General features: G+C 48.9%; 1 protein-coding gene across 2 annotated transcripts in view; it reads left to right on the top strand.

The window, feature by feature from the left end:
* The window catches only part of ATP9A (ATPase phospholipid transporting 9A (putative)), a 128,343-nt gene that overhangs the window by 38,909 nt on the left and 67,329 nt on the right, over positions 1 to 22,105 (top strand). For both annotated transcript variants that reach the window (XM_058685982.1, XM_058685983.1), the window contains exons 5-9: positions 10,972 to 11,030; positions 12,215 to 12,266; positions 14,471 to 14,565; positions 18,852 to 18,932; positions 19,720 to 19,795. In XM_058685982.1, coding sequence (XP_058541965.1) covers positions 10,972 to 11,030; positions 12,215 to 12,266; positions 14,471 to 14,565; positions 18,852 to 18,932; positions 19,720 to 19,795 — 363 coding nt within the window. The remainder of the gene's footprint in view (positions 1 to 10,971; positions 11,031 to 12,214; positions 12,267 to 14,470; positions 14,566 to 18,851; positions 18,933 to 19,719; positions 19,796 to 22,105) is intronic.

Raw genomic sequence — 22,105 nt, 5'->3', positions numbered from 1 at the left:
ACTTTCAAACTTTGAGAAACAAAAATTGATTTTTAAACATCTAAAAACCCTGGAAGTAAGGCACTCACCACTGGGAGGAAAAATGGATGATAGTCTTTTTCTGCTAATTGTTACTTCCATTTAGATTATCATAGTATTTCAGTAGAAGAATCTATTATCTAAAATGACACACCAGCTAGATTGATTTTTAATGTCACTGTCATGTCAAATAAGAAATGTTTTTAAGTATTTTAACAGTTCAGGTGGAAATGACCATTTATTCATTTTGTTGCAAATTTGTTTTGACTACAGCACGTCCCAAGTGTATCATAAGTTTCCGTATTCTAGAGATAAACACAAGGGCCTGTGGATTATGGGAATTTATAATTTAGTGAGGTATCCAACCATTTAAATAGATAATTTAAAAAATGCGACTCGGGGCACCTGGGTAGTTCAGTTGGTTAGGCGTCTGACTCTTGGTTTTGGCTCAGGTCACGACCTCATGGTTCGTGAGTTCGAGCCCTGCATCCGGCTCTGTGCTGACAGTGTGGAGCCTGCTTGGGATTCTTTCTCTCTCTCTCCCTCTCCCTCTCTCTCTCTCTCTCTCTCTCTCTCTCTCTCTCTCTTTCTCTCTCCCTCTCTCCCCCTCCCTCCCTCCCTCCCTCTCTCTGTCTCTCTCAAAATAAATAAATAAACTTAAAAAATGCAACTAATAATTTTGCTTTAGGTGTGGGAGAGGGGTGGCCGTCAAGGAATGTCCCCTTTCTCCACCACAGCGTTCCTGGTTCTGAGCACAATGTATGACAATTGAAGAAAGTAGTGTTTCTGAGCCTGTGCTCTGCCTCAATTCAGGAGTCCTGCTTCCCCCTACACTCTGCTCTGTGGGCACATCCTTAACCTGTCAGTACATCGGGGGTAATAACAGTGCCCTACCTTATCAGAGTTGCTCTAAATACAACTCCTGTACGAGAAGAATCTAACACCGTGCCCGGGATTTGGTGTGTGTTCAAGAAAGGCAGTGTTGATGGTATTGTGGCAGAGGTCTGTTGGTGGGTATGAATAAATAAATGGAAGTATGAGCCAGGGGCCACGGGAGGGCCCATCAGAGAGGAGGTGATAGGTGTTCTCAGAAGAGGTGACCTTCCTCTTAAGTCTTACAGGGTGGAAGAGAGCGGGACTGGCTGCGTGATTTGTGATGCATCGTGCAAAATGAACACATGGGGCCCTTGTTCAAAAATTTAAGAATTTAAGGGGGCGCCTGGGTAGCTCGGTTGGTTGAGCGTCCACCTTTTGATTTCGTCTCCGGTCCTAATCTCACGGTTCTTGGGTTCGAGCCCTGCGTCGGCCTCCGTGCTGACAGTGTAGAGCCTGCTTGGAACACTGTCTCTGTCTCTCTGTCTTTCTCAAAATAAGTAAAGTAAACTTATAAGGGAAATTAAGAATTTCAAGATGGCAGCAGGTGAGCACGCAACCAGGAACGGGACCCTTCTGAGCACGCGGCCCCGTGCTAGTTCCCAGATCACACAGGCACGGAGAGGCCGTGGTGAAGAGTCTTCCTTCCAAAGGCCACAGGTGAGATGTGGGTGGGATACATACCCCAGGTTCTGGCTCCATCTTGTTCTTCCCATTTAGGCTGTATTTCCTGAGTTTCCCTCCTGGGAAAACAGAGAAGCTCATGAAGGCCAGTGAGGGCCTGGAAACTGTGGGAAAGCCCATCCTATGATCTGGGAATCCACGGATAAGGCACGCTACAGGGAGAAGTTGGTGTTGGAAGTGTTTGAAAAATACTGTCCAGGGGCACCTGGGCAGGTCAGTTGGTTGAGCGTCTGACTCTTGGCTTCGGCTCAGGTCACGATCTCAGGATTGGTGGGTTCGAGCCCCCGCGTCAGGCTCTGTGCTGCCGATGCGGAGCCTGCTTGGGATTCCCTCTCTCTCCCTCGCTCTCTCCCCCTCCCCCAGTCTCACCCTCTCAAAAATAAACTTTAAAATTGCAACTCTTTACAAAAAAAGAAAAAAGTACTGTTGACGTTGGAACACAGTAGGAAAAAAATGAGCGATGACCCACCGAAAGCCAGCTACGTGTTGAAGAAGGTCTAGGGTGTAATTTCTTAGACAGCCAGGTGGCTTTTACAGGTGGGAGCAGCAGCTAGTTAAGGGCAGGACTGTGACTTGAAGCCCGGCTTGTCTGAATGCACGTCCGTGGCCTATGGGTCTGGGCGCCTACTGTGTGCCAGGAGCTGCGGGCACAACCTTCACCCAGGGTATCTTCAACCGTAGCTACGACATTCAGCCTTTATACATACGCTACAGAAGCGCTCTCAGATTTAAAGAATTTCAAAACACGTCTGTGAGTCCAAAGGGACTTGTCACCCCAGCACCCTCATTCCAAGGTGGACAGAGTCGTTAGACAAAGTTGGTGGGAACCCAGTACGGCTCACGCTTTGGGATAGATAAGCATTTCTTCTCCTCCTTGAAATATGCATTTGCAGCGAGATCAGAGACTGGAGGGAGGTTCTTGTGAGTTGAGGGGTCTTCTCTAACAGCATTCGGTGGCACTGTCATCCCAAAGCCAAAGAAGAAGGGGGCTTGAAGTGGTAGCCGACTCGGCAAAACTTCTTTTTGTTACTGGAAGGATTTGGGTTGGGTGGGGAGGGAACAGTAAGTAAAGGGATTATTTCTTTTTCCTTGTGTCTTGCTCAAACCAAAAGTTGAAATCTGGGGGTGGAGTGCTTTGCCTCGATGATCCTGGGTGCTGAGGGCAGTGGATTTCTTTGCATTTTCATGAGATCTTCAACCAGGAATGTTTGCCCAGACTAACCTGTGATCAGGGGCTAAATGAGGCACACGGATAATTAGCTTTGAAAGAAAGTGCAAACAGAGGCACAATGAATGCAGTTGCTGGATGCTTCTTTCCTGCTGGGGACATCTGGGCATGCCTCGAGCCAGAAGTCATAAGCTGGAAGTCTATGTGAAATGGAGAGAATCCGCCTTTCTTCAGTTCTGGGGTATACGTATGGTGTTAAAACCCAGCTGCTACTTTTCATCTTCCCCATTTCTTTCCAGATAGTTCTGGAAAGGGTCTCTTCACCCTTTCCTAGTGATAGAATAACCTCAGGGTCTCACTTCCGCCTAAGAGTGACATCTTTTTTTTCCAATTTATTTCAGAATCCGCTTTGGACTGTTAGTTAGTATTGTGGTTCATGTGACTGAATTTTGAGGTCAAAGGATATACGTGTCTTTCTTTTTGGCATTTGTATTCCATTGAAGTTTATCAGGAGAAGGTACGACGATATAGGGAAGATGCATTCATTAATGGAGAGTTGTTTCGCTCGTGGGTAGTTAACTAAATGGAAACTTCGTGTTCCCAAACCCAAGTACTGTTTGTGTTTTTCGTAGTATAAACTCTGTTCAGGCATGGGAGAACACTAAGCTATGTTTTATACTTTTAAAAAATTTTAATTGTATTTTCCTCACGTTTCAGATATTTATTAATCCATGCAAACCCCAACACAATACACCAACATGCTTTCGTGCGTTTATAATGTTTATTTATTTTTGAGAGGGGGAGACAGAGTGTGAGCAGGGGAGGGGCACAGAGAGAGAGATACACACACATACACAGAATCCAAGCAGGCTCCAGGCCCTGAGCTGCTGGCACAGAGCCCGACATGGGGCTCGAACTCATGAACCATGAGATCATGACCTGAGCCGAGGTCGGACGCTTAACCGATTGATCCACCCAGGCACCCTGATTTTGTGCATTTAGAGGGGAAATATTTCCTGGGTAAGTGAAAAATTGTGTGGAGGGTTTCTGGGAGACCTCCACTGTAAGCAGCTTTATAGGGAGACGTCTCATGTAGAAGTCTGGCCCTTCTCTAGTTTGCTGTAATGTGCAGTCACTGAGCAGAACCTTGTATTGTCCATTGGGACCCCGTTTCCCCCAGGGCTCTGGGTTCCTCCTCCTATCCCTGCTGACATCTGGATTGAACAGTCCCAGGCACGAGACATACAGCACTGCCCTAATGCCTCCTGTTCCAGTAAATGCCAAGAGGGGGATCAAGTTCTGAGGCTTCTTGGCCTGACCGAGATCTGGTGGGACACAGCTGTGGCAGGGGCCAGAAGAAGAGATCACATCCGCAAGGCCTGGCGCTAAGTAGTCCCTGCACCCAGGATCAACAGACACCCGTTTTATGCTTTTTTTGAGAGAAGAGAATTCCAGTGAATGGTCCTTTTGATATTAACCACAGCAAAAGTACCACAAAAGTCCTTGACTGAGGATCTCAAATCCAGTTTGGGAAGCAAAGTATTCCCCTGCCCAAGCTTTCCTCATGAAGACCCAAAGCATTCGCTTTTGCAAGTCTTATTTAAAACAGATCTTGCCAGACACTTTTCTCATACCGTTCTCCGAGACATGCCAAGGTATTTCAGACCCGTGGGTTTCTTCGCTTTTTCAAAGCGCTCAACTTCTCTTTACTGCAAATTGTTGATGAACTCATCTGTTGTTTAATTAAAAAAGCCAAACAAAGGGGCGCCTGGGTGGCTCAGTCGGTTAAGCGTCCGACTTCAGCTCAGGTCATGATCTCACGGTTCGTGAGTTCGAGCCCCTCATCGGGCTCTGTGCTGACAGCTCAGAGCCTGGAGCCTGTTTCAGATTCTGTGTCTCCCTCTCTCTCTGCCCCTCCCCCACTCGTGCTCTGTCTCCCTCCGTCTCAAAAATAAATAAACATTAAAAAAAGTTAAAAAAAAACAAAATAAAACAAAAACCCTGAAAACAGTCTCACATACACATTAAGGTGTTATCTTTCCCAAAAGATAATCTCCCTGACGCTGGGGTGTTGTTGTTCTGTTTCTTCATTATTGGGCACCAGAAGCAGGGAGGACCATTTATATATTTATTTTAAAAGCCTCTGTTGGGCATAAACTTGTTACATTTAAGCCTCAGCCTTTTTTTTTTTTTTTTTTTTTTAAGTTCCCGCTATTTTAGAGGAAGGCCCTAGGAAGTGGCCGTGGAATATATAATAATGCTTTTCAACCCTTTGCCTGTTTTCAAATAACAGTCTTTTCTTAGGCTCTGGGGAATGCGGACAACTCTCTCAGATTATGAAAATTTCAGCTTTAAACCTGTGAACTCTGCCGGGTCTGCAGAGGCGTTTTAATGTCAACCCCAGGAAATTTACAACTCATCACTGTCACAGAGTGTGAGTTCAAGAGTAATACATTAACCAGGGTCGGAGTGTGGAGATGTGGCTACGAAAGCAATCCATATCCTGCATGCACAATGGAAAATCAAAGGAGGGCTGGAGGTGTTCGGGGTCAAAACATAGGCCCACACATACTCGTGCCCCGGAATTTATTTTTAAGAGATTTCTTTTTTTTTGCGGGCCGTTCTGCAGTTTGACTGAATTGTCATTTGCTTGTTTGGACTCCAGGGAAACATCTGGTTTCTCCCTGCAGTGTAGACAAACTGGTCTTATTCTGAAGCTGTCACCCATGAAAAGCACAGTTTGGGCTCCATAGCTTGGCTTATGAAAGGCTTGGGGTCCATCTCCACAGAAATAAACAGCTCTGGTAATTGGAATTTTGTTCCCTGTTATAAACTCTGGCCCAGAGGTGACTTGGGTAGAGTGTCGAAAGCTGAAAGGGATAAATTTACTTTATAGAAGGCATTTAATGATTTAGGATGTGGCCAGGAGACAGTTTCCCACTTAACCTTTGTAAAAATCTCTTACCCAACTTCTGTAAAGTTTCTGCAAATGTATCTAAAAATCCCAGAGGCTGGAGGTGGGGGGCTGGGTGTGAGGAGAACCAGAAGAAGAGAGCGGTCTGGGAAGGGGGAAGTTCTGGGCCTTCAGTTCTCAGAATGGGGCCAGGTTTTCCTGTACGCTGCGCACCAAAGAGGTTACTCGGTGTTTTTAGTTTTTTAGCTCGCTGCAGGAGTGGCTACATTGTTTGTGGGAACCGGTGCAAAATGAAAATGCAGGACTCCTTGTTGAAAAGTTAAGAATTTTAACTTGATAACTGGTCTTTCATTCACTCAAGGGTTGGGGCGGGGGGGTGCCTGTGTGAACACACGGGTGGCACACCCCCGGGGCTGGCTCTCCTTCCGCCTTAGGAACCTCAGGGAAGATGAGAGAAAAAAGGGAAGTACCTGTGTCTGCTAACTTCTCGGTGGGGTGTTGGGGAGGGTGTCTTCTTCCAGGCAGAGAATGGGCGGTAGGAGCTGTCCTGCTGTCTTTGGAGACATGTAGTAATCCTTGGCGATGTGCCATTTGTATTTCCCATATTTCTTTATTTTTATTTTTTAATGTTTATTCATTTTGGAGAGACAGAGAACATGAGTCAGGGAGGGGGAGAGAGAGGGAGACACAGAATCAGAAGCAGGCTCCAGGCTCTGAGCTGTCAGCACAGAGCCACATGTGGGGCTCGAACTCATGATGAACCATGAGATCGTGACCTGAGCCAAAGTCGGACGCTTAACTGCATCCATCCTTCCTTCCTTCCTTCCTTCCTTCCTTCCTTCCTCCCTCCCTCCCTCCCTCCCTCCCTCCCTCCCTCCCTCCCTCCCTCCCTTCCTTCCTTCCTTCCTTCCTTCCTTCCTTCCTTCCTTCCTTCCTTCCTTCCTTCCTTCTCTTTCCTTTCCATTTGTAGAAAACTCAAAATAGTTGTTAATGTAAGGTTAGGAATCATGTGTTTGGAGCCCTTTCCATGGTTTGAAGGTTTTTTTCATCGTGTGAGTTAATCCCAGCCCCCAGTGCCTGGCTAGTTGATCTCATTTTGTCCCCATTTCCCCCCTCATTTCCCTCCCCCGCCCTGGCCGTGGCAGCAGCAGCCGGGGCCACCTCGAGCTCCTTTTGTCCCTCCGCAGCCAGCTGTGGGGCGTGGCTGATGGAAAGCCCAGTAACCATTGGAACATACACACTGGTATCTGCTTTCCCTTCTCTTTTATTCCTGCCTCCTTTTCTCCTTTTGGTTTTATGTCTGTCCTCATTCAGAATACACACCTGCCTAGACACACGCTAACCATGTGTCCTGCACGCAGGCCTGAACCGTGCCTTTTTGATGGCTAAAAAAAAAATGGCAGTATGGAAAGGGAAGTCCAAATTTATGGTCAAGACTGCATGATCAGCTCTAGAGAGTGGGAGGCTGAGGATAGCCCTTCGTTGAAGCTGCAAGGTTCCCCCCACCCCCCAATGCTGAAATGCTAATGAGGGAGCCACTGCGAAGGTTTCCAAGTGGCTTCCGCTGGTCCCTTCCCCAGACGGTGGATGACAGACGGACAGAGTAGAAGAGCTTGTCTCAAGGATCTGCCGGCCGGCCTTAGGCAGAGACTCCTTGGCATGCACAGCGGATTAAAAGGGCTTTTTGTTGAGGTGGAGCAGATGGACAGGGAGAGGCAGGGTTCACATTAGCTGATCATAAATCAGGACTCCGTCGTAGAAGGGAAAAATCTGGGTCTGGTCACTTAAAAGTTTGAGCTAATTTAATTTGTTCTTCTTTTTTTTCTTGTTGGAAGAGCCCCTCCTGCTTATAAACAAACAAACAAAAAAATCACCATGAAGAATTTAGAAAGCATACGTGCTGGAGAAAGGGATAAATTCCCTATGTCTCCAGAAAGAATCACCATCCACCCTTCCAGCATAACCCTCCTGATTTTGTCCTCCGTCCTGCCGTCATCCACACGTATACGTGTATAGTTATTATTTAATAAGACTTGAGATGCACGTTCCTCTTTGAGTTACACGTAAAAGAAGATTTGTAGCTAGGTCTCCAACTTTGGAACACGGGCTCCGTGATCGTTTGGGTCAGTCCGCCGACTTAAATTTTAGTAATAAAACCAGAGACAATGTGTAAATTTATGTTTGGGAAAGCCGGGGCAAGCTCAGGTGAAGGAAAAGTTCATTGGCACAGAGGGCCATGTTGAATTTATGATCTTCCTTCCTTCTAGCAACGCCTTGGTAAACTCCCCAGGAAGAAAAGGGCGACTCTGCCTATTTTTCCTGTTGCCCCCTGGTGGGACCAGAAGAAATGTTCAGGCAGGAAAAGAATTCTGCACTTTGGACTCTCTTTCCCCCCATTTCTAATGCTCTGACTCTTTGTGTGTGTTTTTAAATTCTTCTAATGTTGTATTTTTTTTGAGAGAGAAAGAGAGACACACACACACACACACACACACACACACACACACACACACACAGTATGAGTGGGGCAGGGGCAGAGAGAGTGGGAGACCCAGAATCCGAAGCAGCCTCCAGGCTCCGAGCCGTCAGCACAGATTCCAACGCAGGCAGGGCTCGAACTCACAGTCTGTGAGATCATGACCTGAGCCGAAGTCAGACGCTTAACCCACTGAGCCACCCAGGCGCCCCTCTGACTCTTTGGATTTTGGTGGAAATCTTCTATTCCCTCTGCAGATGTCTCGACATAATGAATGCTTGAGGCTGTGGGTCTCTCTCCAGCGTGCTGGGGCTCAGGCCCATGAACTGAATTTAGGCCTGTGTTTTGAGAAAATGAAGCACATTAAATAAACACTAATATGAGATGAGTGAGATGCCCACGCTGGAAGTCTAGAAGGCCCTCAGAGCAACTGACGGCCCAGCTCATCTCCACTTGCTACGTTCTGTCTAGAAGTTGTTATTAGTGTTTGTATGCTTTCCTTTTTTACTGCCGGTGCTGTTACCGTGATGAAATTTAATTAAACACAAGAACTAATGAAAATGAAACCCTGTGGAACCTCCTTGAAAAAGTTGTTTCCATAGCGATAACTTGGAATGCTCTGGAAAGCCTTGATTGTGGTGGATAATTATTACAAAGACACGCTGAATTGTGTGGAAAGTAGAAAATGCTGTGAAAAACTGTAGAAGTCTCGAGTCGTACGCTTAGATGACCTCGTCAGTGTCTTTTAAGTTCTTCTCAAAACTAGCGGAGCTCAAACGAGTGAGCGAATGTGCCTCTTCCGTGAGAGCCGAGTGTTTGTTGAGTGAACAGGGAGGGAGTAACAGCCGAGTGATTCCCCTTCAACTTTTGCTCTGGGTGCTGGGGAAAATGGTACTTCCCTGCAGAGGACTGAGAGCCATTCCTGTCATTTCCTTTCTCCCTCGGCTGATCTGATCGTTTGTAAGTTAAATGGGCTTTTTACAAAAGGCCAAAGACTCTCAAAGATTTTAATGTGTGAGAATGTGCCCCGCCCCCAGAATCTAGGCCCGTCTCCTCTCCGGACTTGTTCTTAGGACCACCGGGCCCCGACCAGCCCTTCAGCCTTTGTCTCTTGCCGGTCCCTGCCTCCCATGCGGCGCTTCTGGTCTTGCTGAAGGAGGTGCAGCCTGCGACTACACGCGCGTGTGGACAGCTGACACGCACGCTCTCTCCAATCTCGTGCCTTCCGCTCCTGGGTTGCTGGTCACCAGTGTCCTTCATCTGGCCATTTCCCGTCTCACCTCTTGTGCACCTCCCTGAGCCCCTCCCACCCGATTATTATTTGCCCATCGCCTCCTTCCCTCCACTAGACCGTGAGTTCTGTGGATCCCCACCTGCGCATGACCTGGCATACAGCAGGCGTTCCGTAAATGCTGCTGGAATGTTGAATGCATGATCAAGGGGCTTCTGTGTGCACACTGGGCTCCCCTGCATCATTTCACACACTATTTAGCACTAACAGCATCTGTCTGACTCTCTTTCTCACCTACTCATGGGTTTGCATACTATAGCCCAGGGGCCAAATCCAGCCCCCCACCTTTTATTTTTTTTTTAACGTTTATTTATTTTTGACACAGAGAGAGACAGAGCATGAACGGGGGAGGGTCAGAGAGAGGGAGACACAGAATCCAAAGCAGGCTCCAGGCTCTGAGCCATCAGCCCAGAGCCCGACGTGGGGCTCGAACTCATGGACCACGAGATCATGACCTGAGCTGAAGTCGGACGCTTAACCGACTGAGCCACCCGGGCGCCCGTTTTTTCTTTTTTTTCTTTTGTTTTTGTTTTTTTTTTGGTGTGTGCTGGGAGCTAAGAATGGATTTTAGCCTTTGGTGGGGAACAGTCGTTGGCCCAGTTGGGAACCGAAACTGTTCACTGCCGTGGTCTCCACCAGCATGTTGTTGACTCCTGGAGACCAGGCTTTTTTTTTCTAGGATAAGGGGACTGTCTTGCATCTTTGAATTCCCATAGCATAGCACTCAGTACATGTGTTTTGGGCGGCGGGGCGGGGGGGGTTGAACTGAACTCACTTCTTTTTTTTTTTGGTATTTTTTATTCACCCTCTGGAGTCAGATGGTGGTGTGAATCCTGGCTCTGACCTGTTCTCACCGTGAGACTAGGGGTTTGGGTATGGTGCGGGTCTGAGCCTTTTTTCCTCATCTGAAAACTTCAGACAATAATCCCTGTTTCTGAGGGCTGTCGTGAGGGTAAAAGAAGCTGTCACTCTGTCAGCATCTGTACAGTGCTTAGCACAGGATTGGTGTTTAATGTGAGCTGTTACTGTTTATCCAGACATCCAGCGAAAGTTGTGTAGTCTGAACATCATCACAGAAGCAAAATATCTAGCAATTGCAAATCTAAAAAAAAAAAATCGGTCATTTTCGGTTGGCCCCAAATTCTTTCTAGGGGTGTTGAAAATTAAGAGTTGCCCTTCTGTCTGTGGATCTGACTCTTCATTTTCTTCCCCATTTCCGTGCTGTTTTTTGTTTTGTTTTGGGGCCGAATGAATGTCACGGTGCCGACTTAGGAAAGCTTATATGGCACCGGTGAGGCAGAAGGCCTCAAGTGAGGGGTGAGTTATTCCGGGGCTCGAAGGGGTGGGGACTCACTCCTCGAGCAGCCCCCGCAGCAGGTGAATCTCTCCGAAGAGGGGCAGGCAGTGTTGATGAGGTGGGCTGGGCAGGGGAGGTGCATACTTCTGGGTGTATGACATTGACTTTGCAGGCTAGTGGGCACTCTGCAAAGGCGTGAGGAGTTGAAATGCATTCATACGTGATGTATCTTGGATGTCTTTCTTCGCAGGGACGGTGAAAGTGAAGAGCTCCAATATCCAGGTTGGAGACCTTATCATCGTTGAAAAGGTGGGTGGGGTCTCGCAGTTTGTGACCAGGCTGCCGTGTGGGTTTGGTGGAATGTGGGAAGTCATTGCCAGTTCACAAGCCCAACCATGTGGATTTGTGTATCTGGTATTTGTGTAACTGAATGTAGGCTTTGGGGGATTTTTCTCCTCTAGCTTTGCCTGGGGAGGAAAATGTTTTTCCCCATGAGACGTACGTATGAAATACTTTTTCAAGGTTTATGTGGTTGGTTAGCCAGAAATTCTCCTTATAAACTCAAGTACAAGTTTTTTTTTTGTTTTTTTTTTATGTTGATCTATTTTTCAGAGAGAGAGAGAGAGAGAGAGAGAGAGAGAGAGAGAGAGAGAGAGGGAGGGAGGGGCAGAGAGAGAGGGAGACACAGAATCCAAAGAAGGCTCCAGGCTCTGAGCTGATGGCACAGAGCCCGACAAGGGGCTCGAACTCACGGACTACGGGGATCGTGACCTGAGCCAAAGTTGGACGCTTAACCGTCTGAGCCACCCAGGCTCCCCTAAGTTTTGATTTCCTATTTGCTGCATCTGTTTTTTTGTTTTTTTGTTTTTAACTTACTACAAAATCTTTCCTAGAGGTCTGCTTGCTGAGTAAGCACGTAAAAATATTGGTCATTTACCATTTGAGCAGTTTTAGCTTGCATTTTGTGACATACGCATAGTACTTTTCTGTTGTTTTGTGGGGAGATGGGGTTAAGTGTAATATGAGAACGGTAAGGAGGCCAGAAAACACATTTTTTAAAATAGCACCCTTAATAAATGTTTGTAACTTTGGCCAACATCTCTTTTTAAAAGCTGTCTTTTTGGAAGGGAAGGTAGCGGGTCTGGGGGTGGCCCTGGAGAGTCTTGGAATAATATTTGATCGGAATGGGATCGTACTGTAACTGGTTTCTGTAGGAAGTGAACTATGCTCTTTTAAAAGGATTAAATCCAAGAACTCAAAGTCGATTTGAGGTAAAGTGAAGCTCTAGGGGATTAGGAACGTAACAGCAGCGTGCAAGATTTTTCAGATTCAAAACCAAATAAATCCCCAAATCTGTCTGGGACAAAGGCAGAAACTTCAATGAGGCTGTGGGTTTCTGGCCCCCTCCCCACCGAGAGGGGCGGGGGGGGGGGGAGAGGCGGAAACCCCACACGTGGGCATTCACAGTAACAGTCTTTCTTTTCATTACGCAGAACCAGCGGGTCCCTGCTGACATGATCTTCCTGAGGACATCGGAAAAAAACGGTAAACATCTGGGATCAATTTTGAAAATAACCATTAACCTTTCAGTGGTAATTTGGCAAAATAATCATTTGAAAATGGAACAGAAGTAGATGATCGTTTTGGAGCCATGGAGGCAAGTCAAAAACATCTCTTTTAATAGAGCAGTCTTAAAAAAAAAAAAAAACAACAGAAAACCAAAACGTTCTTGGGGCTCACAGCTCAATAGATTCAGATCATCACAACGATACAATTAGTCGGGCCCACGCTGGGTCACAGCTGGTGAAGTCGCACGCGGTGGCCGTGATCTTCCTTTCTGGGCTGCTGTTAGGCTCAACTTCAGGGGTTGGCGGGATAAGGAAGTGTGTCCAACATGCAGAAGCAAACAGAAATCCTCTGTCTTCAGAGGAAATGCCAGGAGAAGTGTGACGGTAGAGAAACGGGGGAGAGAGGTAGGTGGCCTTTCTGGCCCTTTGCTCATGAGTGGCGGGGCCGTGCCTCCCCTCACCCATCAGTTTATTTGTTATCACAGCCCACTTGGGCCTGAGGGAGCTGCTCCAGCCTCTTAAGGAGACCCCGCTGGGGGCAGGTCTTTCCCGGTGGGGCCACCACCATGGCCTGCCCACCCACTCATCTGTTGACTCTAATCTCCTTTTTATTTTTTGTTATTTAAGCCGTTGCGAGGAAACGTTGTGGCTGTTTTTCTCTTGCCTACAGGCGCCATCAGATCTTCGAACATCTGAAAAAAAAAGTCCCGTTATATTCCTTTGAGGTGGCTGCAGTCTATTTTATTATCAATCAAATAAAAGTATAGATGAAATTTTATACTAATAATATATTTAAAAAGCCCAGAGGTGGGGTAGAAGGCACTAGATTGAAAGTCTTTCTTTGAAATCTGCAGCTGTGTCCTCCGTTGGCTCTTACGTCCTTGTCAGTGAAGATAGACCATTATGGGTAGGGCCCCTGAAATGTATCCCCCCCCCCCCCCCGAAAAAGAAAAAATTAGACTTTTTTTTCTTTTTTCTTATTTGTCTTATTTTATTTTATTTTATTTTATTTTATTTTATTTCATTTTATTTTATTTTATTTTGAGAGAGAGACAGAGAGAGAGAGAGAGAGACAGACAGACAGAGAGCGGGGGAGGGGCAGAGAGACACAGAGACAGATCCAAAGCAGCCTCTAGGCTCTGAGCTGTCAGCACAGAGCCCGATGTGGGGCTCAAACCCACCAACTATGAGATCACGACCTGAGCCAAGGTTAGATGCTTAACCGACTGAGCCACCCAGGTGCCTCCCCTTTTTTCTTTTTTTTAAAGTTTATTTATTTTGAGAGAGAGAGCATGAGTGGGGAAGGGACAGAGAAAGAGGGAAAGAGAGAGAATCCTAAGCAGGCTCTGTGCTGTCAGCGAAGAGCCTGACTTGGGGCTCGAACTCATGAACTGTGAGATCACGATCTGAGCCGAAACCAAGAGTCGGATGCTTAACTGACTGAGCCGCTCAGAAGCCCCTAGATGTGCTTCTCCTTAAGTGTCCAGAGGTGTTGGCCGCAGTGTCCACGAATTCAGTGCATCCGGGGTCTGATGAATACACAGCTAACCCATTGCTGAGACTTGCACGCCAGACTGAAATAGGCATTCATGGGCCAGTAGGTACCAGCGTGGGCCCGCTCGTAGCGCCTTCTGTGTTCCGAGCCGTCTGGCAGGATCAGCCGTCGAGTCTTCCTCATGTGAGGCTGCTGCTGCTGTGTCCATGTTCACAGTCAGGGAAACCGAGGCTCGGACAGCCTAGGCGGCCTCCCAAGGGCATGCTGCTGGTACGTGGTGCCTCTGGTCTGGCTTCCAGGCGTCTGGCTCCTGATGAGTGTAGACGACTCTGCCCAGAGTGGCCCGAGGTGCCAACTGTGTCATGCCAGCCACCATGCTGGGGGCTCGGTCACCCCCAGGTCTTTACAGCAACCTCCCGAGGCCTGCGTTTCTCCCTGTTTTCCAGACAGGGCCTGCCGGTGTTTATTTAGCAAGGTCAAGGAGCTGGCCCAGGTTCCTGCTTGGGGCGGATGGTGGAGTGAGGATTTGAACCCAGATCTCCGGACGCGAGAGCTTACAGGGGAAGTGGGAAACGGGGTGTTCGTCTTCCCTTTTGGTTCTGGCCACTGGTTGGATTTTTACGAAGGCCAGAGCGGGAACTACGCAGAGCTGCCCGGGGGTAGACGGCGCCCACCTTCTTCCACAGGGTCGTGCTTCCTGCGCACGGACCAGCTGGACGGCGAGACCGACTGGAAGCTGCGGCTCCCCGTGGCCTGCGCGCAGAGGCTCCCCACCGCGGCCGTGAGTAGCTTTCCTGCAGAAACACAGCCTGGCAACCATGTCCTTGCAGGGCCAGCCAGCTCGGGGGGTGGGGGGTGGGGTGCACGTAGATCAGTGTGTGGGTTGTCACTTGTGAAGGGGGGCTGACAGGGTGGGGGCCGGGGGGGGGGCCCGAGCACCTGTTCTTTCGAGTTACGTGGCTGTGTGAAGTGCAGTGGGGAGCTCTTTGGAGGGAAGCTCAGTCTTTTTTTTTTTAAGTTTAGTTTTTTGAGAGAGAAAGAGAGAGTCGGGGAGGGGCAGAGAGAGGGAGGGGGAGAGAGAGAGAGGGAGAGAGGGAGGGAGGGAGGGAGGGAGGGAATCAGGGAATCCCAAGCAGGCTCCACACTGTCAGCACAGAGCCCGATGCGGGGCTCGAGCTCGTGAACCGTGAGATCATGACCTGAGCCAAAATCAAGAGTAGGACACTTAACTGACTGAGCCGCCCAAGGACCCCATAGCTCAGAATCTTAAGAAGCCCTGACAAGGTACTTAGCCTAAAACTAGAAGGGAAGGCAGGTGTATCATTTCTCCGCTCAGCGCCTCCAAAGGCTTCTCGTCTTATTGAGAACCCCTCCTCCAGCCCTCGCTGTTGTCCTCAGGCCCCATGTCCTCTGTCTCAGAGCCGGAGCCCCACCCTCGGCCTGGGCGCTCTGCCTGCCAGTGCCTTCTCCCTCCTGATGAGGCGTCCTCTGCCTCCGAGTGTCTGCCCTTGCTGTTTCCTACACCGGGGGCAGTCAGACCCCACTGGCTGCCTGGGTGGACATCTCCATTCTGTCTCTTGGGTTTTGTGCTCAGGTCTCCTTATCTGAGGGGCATTTTCTGACCGTTCTCTCCTTGCATTCCCACCCCACTCGCTTCAAGGCGGTATCTCTGAGATCTCTGAGAGCAGAGTTCTGCCCAGTACGTTCACTGCTGAACGTCCCGTGCGTGGAACAGTGTGAGGAACAGCACAGAGAACAGCGTGTTAGCCCCATTAGCCCCACGTCACTCATGCCATGATTTGTAAAGGGAGGGGGGACAGGGAGCCAAAGAGTAAGTTTAAACATAAGCCACATAGATTGGACGTGGCCCAAGGACGAGCTTACAAAGTCACAGAACGTAATTGAAACACTCAGAGACCAACTGGTCCGAAAGGGTTAGGCAGAATGTATAAGTTTTTCCCAGGCTAGCGGTCGGGTTCACTGTGTTCTGTGAGGAAGGAGCAGGCAGGATACAGTTCCGTGTTAACCTGCTAATAAACACACCCACTGTCCTGATGATTTTTCATAGCCAGTGATGAGTAAAATAACACTGGTATTAGTATTAATTTTTGAGCCAGGCATTCTAGAGTAGCGAGTTTCTAACCGTGGTTAGGAGCCCCTGGGAATCCTTAGAACGCACTCACCTGCCCCTGAGATGGTTCTGATTTTTCTGGGTGATGCATTTTAACTTCCTGCTGAGATTTCTGCAAAGAAAGCTTTCTGAGCCTCAAAATGATTTGAAGGATTCTCTTTAAGAGACAGCCTGGAAGAGCCTAGAATCATGAAGATACTTGAGCGTCAGCTGCACAGAGTTGCATTTCTTGGTGTGTGCTTTGGGTGTGTCAGTTTAATAAATGCTCATGTCCCCACCCTCCCACCCCCATTCTCGCCACCCCCATCTGGCACAGGCCTGGGCTGGGGTCCAGATGCCACTGGACCGAAGGGATCTGAATGGGGTGCAACAATTTAACAAAGTTGTAAGTTAGAAGAACTGTATGAAAAGATTACGTGGGCATTACGTGCCTATATTCTTGTTTAAAAAAAATTAAATTAAGGGAGCCTGGGTGGCTCAGCCAGTTAAGCATCCAACTCTTGATTTTGACTCAGGTCATGCTCTCACCATTCATGAGTTCAAGCCCCTCATTGGGCTCCGTGTTGACAGCATGGAGCCCGCTTGGGATTCTCTGTCTCCCCCCTCTCTCTGCCCCTCCACTGCTCTGTCGCTCTCTGTCTCAAAATAAATAAATAAACGTTAAAAAAATTAAAGTATGTGGAAAGCCCTGGAGGAAAAAGCAAACAGTGTCGTTCATGGCCTCTACCCCACACCTGACCCGCTTCCCCCGGGGATCGCTTGAAGTCCGTAGTGATCTTTGTGGACCATCGTCAGCACCCTTTCCTACAGATGTACAGCTGCAAACTTGTTGGAAGGGGGAGCTTTTACAAAGAAGGGATCCTTACTGTATTTGCAATTCCACACCTTTCACCCGGTTTGGGTGTGCCTCAGGGCCTTTTCTTACCAGTTCTTACCAGTTTCTTACCTTTTCTTACCAGGGGCCACAGAACAAACACACCTGCATACGGGGCCTCCTAGTGAGTTAGTAGAGGGCTCAGGCCCCGCCCGAGGGGCCGGCCGGTAGCCTCCACCCCACTCCAGACCCCTGATGGCACGGGGTATTGTGGTCTGAAAACCTGTGGCATCAGGTCCTGACCACCTGATTGGAGATTTGTTTTCTAAATCTTTTACTGTAAAATACACACTAGATTTACCATTTTATCATTTTAAAGTGTCCAGTTTGGTGGTGTGAAGCACTTTCACACTGTTGTTCAGCCGTCCCCACCATCCATCCCCAGGTCTCTTCATCCTGCAAAACTAAGACTCTACGCCCGTGAAACAGAAATTCCCCATCGCCCAGCCCCCGGCAGGCACACTCTACTTTCTGTCTCTATGACTTTGCTCTAGGGACCTCTTGTAAGTGGAGGCCTCCAGTATTTGTCCTTTTGCGACTGGCTTTGCTTCCCTCAGCGAAAGGTCCCGAAGCTTCACCCACGTGGCGGCCTGTGTCGGAACTTCCTGTTTAAGGCTGGGCAACGTTCCGTCCTACGTACGCACCGCATTTCATTCGTCCGCGTATCGTGCATCCATTGATGGGCCCTTGGGTTTGTTGCCATCTTTTGGTAATTGTGAGTAATGATGCTATGGACCGGGTGCATGGTCTCTTCGAGACCCTGCTTTCAGTTCCCAGCAGGTGGCTTGCTATTCATGTGCTAATTCTGTGCCAGGATTTCTGAGGACCCGCCATACTGCTTTCCACAGTGGCTGCACCATTTCACATTCCTACCAACGGTGCACAAGCTTCCAACGTCTCCGCATCCTCACCAACAGTGTTTTCTGTTTGTTTGTTTTTAAATTTTTTTTTTTTCAACGTTTATTTTATTTTTTGGGACAGAGAGAGACAGAGCATGAACAGGGGAGGGACAGAGAGAGAGGGAGACACAGAATCGGAAACAGGCTCCAGGCTCTGAGCCATCAGCCCAGAGCCTGACGCGGGGCTCGAACTCACAGACCGTGAGATCGTGACCTGGCTGAAGTCGGACGCTTAACCGACTGCGCCACCCAGGCGCCCCTGTTTGTTTGTTTTTAATGTTCATTTATTTTTGAGAGAGCGAGAGAACGAGCAGGAGTGGAGGAGGAGTAGAGACAGAGAGCGAGAGACAGAGTCCGAAGCGGGCTCCAGGCTCCGAGCTGTCAGCCCAGAGCCCGACGCGCGGCTCGAAGTCACGGACCGCGAGATCATGACCTGAGCCAAAATCAGACACTTAACCGGCTGAGCCACACGGGTGCCCCACTTTTTCTGTTTTTTGAGAGTAGCCCTCTTAATGGGTGTGAGGTGTTCTTTTTTTGCTTTTCACCCCTCCGTGTTTTCCAGGGCTTTACACAGAGCAGGTGCCCAGTAGCCCCTTGTTGACTGAGGAAGAATTTTCTTTGGTACCAACAGCTCTTGTAAAGCACAGTGTAGCAAAACAGGTGTGGGAAACCAGTTTGGGAAACACTGGGTGGCCACAGATAAACAGGCATCTTCACAGCAGACTCTGTCAGGGTGTCTTGGGATATGGCGACTCCTAAGCTTCTTGAATAGAAACATTTTCTTCCTTCTTCCACCTGCCCTGTAATTTTGAGAGCCTGTTTGCTGTCTGAGAGCAACAGCTGCTTTTGAAAACTAGTGGGTGCCTCCCGAAATCTTCTTTAATTACGAACTTTTCAAAAAAAATTTTTTATTTTACATTTATTTATTTTTGAGAGACAGAGAGAGACAGAGCACAAGTGGGGGAGGGGCAGAGAGAGAAGGAGACACAGAATCAGAATCAGGTTCCAAGCTCCGAGCTGTCCGCACAGGGCCCGACGCGGGGCTCGAACCCACAGGCCGCGAGATCACAACCTGAGCTGAAGTCGGACGCTCAACCGACTGAGCCACCCAGGCGCCCCACGAACTTTGTTTTTAACTCCAAAACGTTACCTCTGTTGAACAGGACCTTCTTCAGATCCGATCCTATGTTTACGCAGAAGAACCCAATATCGACATTCACAACTTTGTGGGAACTTTTACCAGAGTAAGTAAGCCTCGCTCACCGAGGAATCCTGCCTTTATAGAGTTGTGCTGGTAACAGACCTGAAGAGGTGTTGACAGGTCGTTGTTAGGGAGCAGCTTTGCTCGGGGTGGGGGTGAAATTCCCTTAAGAAGCACCCCGCTCCCCCACCCTGGCCTTGAAAGCTGACATAGTGTTTCTCAGTGAGGTCGGCCCAGCTGGATTTCCTTCCAGCCTCTGACCAGCTAGAATTACCTGACAGCTTGGAGCCGAGCGTTGTTACGATCAATGTTAAAGCTCTGCAAGCACTCTTTCTGTCCCCTTCGGATGCATCCGTGACCCCTTCCACTCGCACAAGCCCCGTCTGCCTCCATTACAAGTTTTAAGCCACGTCCCAACTTTTCAGAATAGAAATTAAATTTGGGCTGAAATGCTGTGAAGAATCTGGGACAGGAGATTTGTAGACTCCAAATTAAATCCATGGTCTCCTTCTGGAAGCTGTAGGGCTGGCCAGCAGAGGGCTGTTTCTGTTCGATTGGCTTCTGCATTCTATTGCTAGCCTTGTACGACATTTCTTCAGTGTTAGGAGCCTGTCCGGCTTCAGTCACAAACCACCCTTTTCACCTATCACCGTGGGATGAAAACACCCAGGAGGGTGGCTTGTGAGCTCGGCCCTTCTCTCCTGGTTGAGCTGCAGGCATCCGAATAGGGGTCCTCCTCACTTCCTGTCTTGGGAGGAGCCAGCTGGAAACAGCCTGTGCATTCTGCCCAAACCTTGGTAGATAAATGCGTGTCCATTGTCCTTTTCCAGGAGGACAGCGACCCTCCGATCAGCGAGAGCTTGAGCATAGAGAACACTCTCTGGGCCGGCACTGTCATCGCGTCGGGTAAGGGCGCCCTTGTTGAGGAATGTGTTAGCAATTTGAAAAGGAAAGAAAATCCTTTTGTATAATTAGAATAATCATCTGTCAGTTGGGAAAATTAGTCGTCGGTCAGATGGTGTTTTCCACTTGCTCGCGCCCCTCCAGGGAATCAAACTGACGTCTAATTGGCCCTCGGACACTTGCGGACGTCTGTGAGAATCTGCTGTGCCAGTGGACTTCTCTGCAGCGTCCGCTCTGGGAATAGCCCTTAATTGCCTCCCGAGATTGACATTCTAATCTGTACCAGAAATTGGGGCAGCCTGGGCGTTCTGGCCGGAAGTTGTGTCCGTGGGGGTGCCGGGCTGGCCCCGCCCGTCCAGGGGCCCTGGTGCCCAGGCAAAGGCCGTGGGCCTGAGTTGGAGCCTTGGTGTCGAAAACACCAAGATGCCGTGGAGATTGGTGCCTTTTAGTTTTGTGAACACTGGGATGAAACTGGGCAGAAGGGGCTCCAGGGGCTGAGGTGTCTGCGGTGGCCGCAGTTGACCTTAGTGGGGTGCCTCTGACCTGTCGGGCACTTTGTTGAGCCCTTTGTGTGCATTACACATTTCACTTAACCCTCCCAACGTTACCATGAGGGAAGGTGCCGGTATCATTCCCGTTCTGCAGATGAGGAAACCACGGCTCGGTGAGGTTAGTAAGTTGCCCAAGGTCACACCGCAGGTAAAAGGCAAAGTGGAGGCTTGAACCCAGGCACTTTGCTCCAGAAGCAGAACTTACAGTACAGCTGTCCTTAGTGTATTACGTATGTTACGTAATAGTATCCACTGTTATTAACATATGATTATACTGCTGGCAACTTTTTGTCTTTGCTGTTTGTTGGAGGTTCGCTTTTTCCCTCTTCACGCACATGTCCCTCCCGCCAGCCTGTTTTCTTCCCTTTGATGCTGCTTTGTGGCTCTTCAGTACAGCAGATGCTTGGTCAGGGTCCTCTGCGACAAGGCCTGTGGATGACGAGCACAGACCAGCACAGAGTACACACGGGGCTGCTAGTTCACCCTCCGCAGGGGCTTCGCTTAACGCAAACGGGCAGAGTTGAGCGCTCCCTTGAGGTCTTCCCACCTTTTCCTTTTCCGCTGCCTGCCCGTATTGACAGCGTGATCCGAGATGTCTCAGATCCTCCTGATGACTGACGAAGTGAGGAATGGGTCCCTGAGTTTCAGCGTGGCCACTGGGCACTGCCGGCGATACCTTGGCCAGGCCCGAAGCCACGCCCACACCCGAGGCCACGCCTGCATCCCCGCCCACACCCATGGCCACGCCCACCAGGCCCTGCAGGAGCCCCTTCCCCTTCAGACTCTGCCCTCCGGCCTCTCCCCTCCTGCTTGTCCACCGCATCTCTCAGAACTGGTTTACTCTTCCTTCCCAGTTGTTCTCTACTTTGAAGTCACGTATTAACAAGTAATTATTTTTTATTTTAAAAGTTTAATTAATTTAATTAACTTTAGAGAGCGAGTGCGAGTGGGCGGGAGGGACAGAGGGGAGGGGGAGAGAGAGTCTTCAACAAGCTCCAGGCTCAGCCCAGAGCCCAACCCGGGGCTTGATCCCACGATCTGAGCTGAAATCAAGAGTTGGTCACTCAATTGACTGAGCCACCCAGGCGCCCCTAACGTTGCGGTAATAAATACACATTCACACGTCTATCTGGTTTTTATTCTGGTGATTTTCTTCTCTCCTTCCTGCTTGCCTTCTTTCCATGCAGGAAAAAAAAAAAAAAAAAAAAAAAGCAGACTCCACGCTCTCCGTGTGAACCACGAGATCATGACCTGAGCCAAAGTCAGATGCTTAATTGAGCCACGCAGGCGCCCCTAAAGGATTTTTAAGATTTTATTTTAAGTCCAGTCTCCTCCCCAATGTGGGGCTCGAACTCACGACCCCAAGGTCAAGAGTTGCGTGCTCTATACCAGCTGAGCCAGCCAGGTGCCCCCAAAAGGCTTTGATCAAGCACCTCTATGTAATGCGGCCATGGTCTGTTGCTAGGCCCTGGTGCTGTGGTAGCATGCCAGAAGATTCTTGTCTCCACCCTTATGTTTCTAGTTTACTCTAAACTTCATACAGATTATGATTTTGAGGTGGAGGGTCTGAGGTGGAAAAGGCTTCTCAGCCTTAATCTCAGAGATGAACAGCAATAAGTTTTACTTACCAGGCTCTTTTTATTTACAGTGTTTTGCTGTCATTCTCTTGTTTTGGTCTCACGGCGTTAAATGAGGATTTAATGGAACGAAGAAGAATTGAGTCTCAGAGAGGCTAAGCAACTTGCCTAAGGTCACACAGCCT

Source organism: Neofelis nebulosa, chromosome 9 (genome assembly GCF_028018385.1).
Source record: "Neofelis nebulosa isolate mNeoNeb1 chromosome 9, mNeoNeb1.pri, whole genome shotgun sequence".
Lineage (NCBI taxonomy): Eukaryota > Metazoa > Chordata > Mammalia > Carnivora > Felidae > Neofelis > Neofelis nebulosa.
This window is presented reverse-complemented; position numbering and strand designations above follow the sequence as displayed.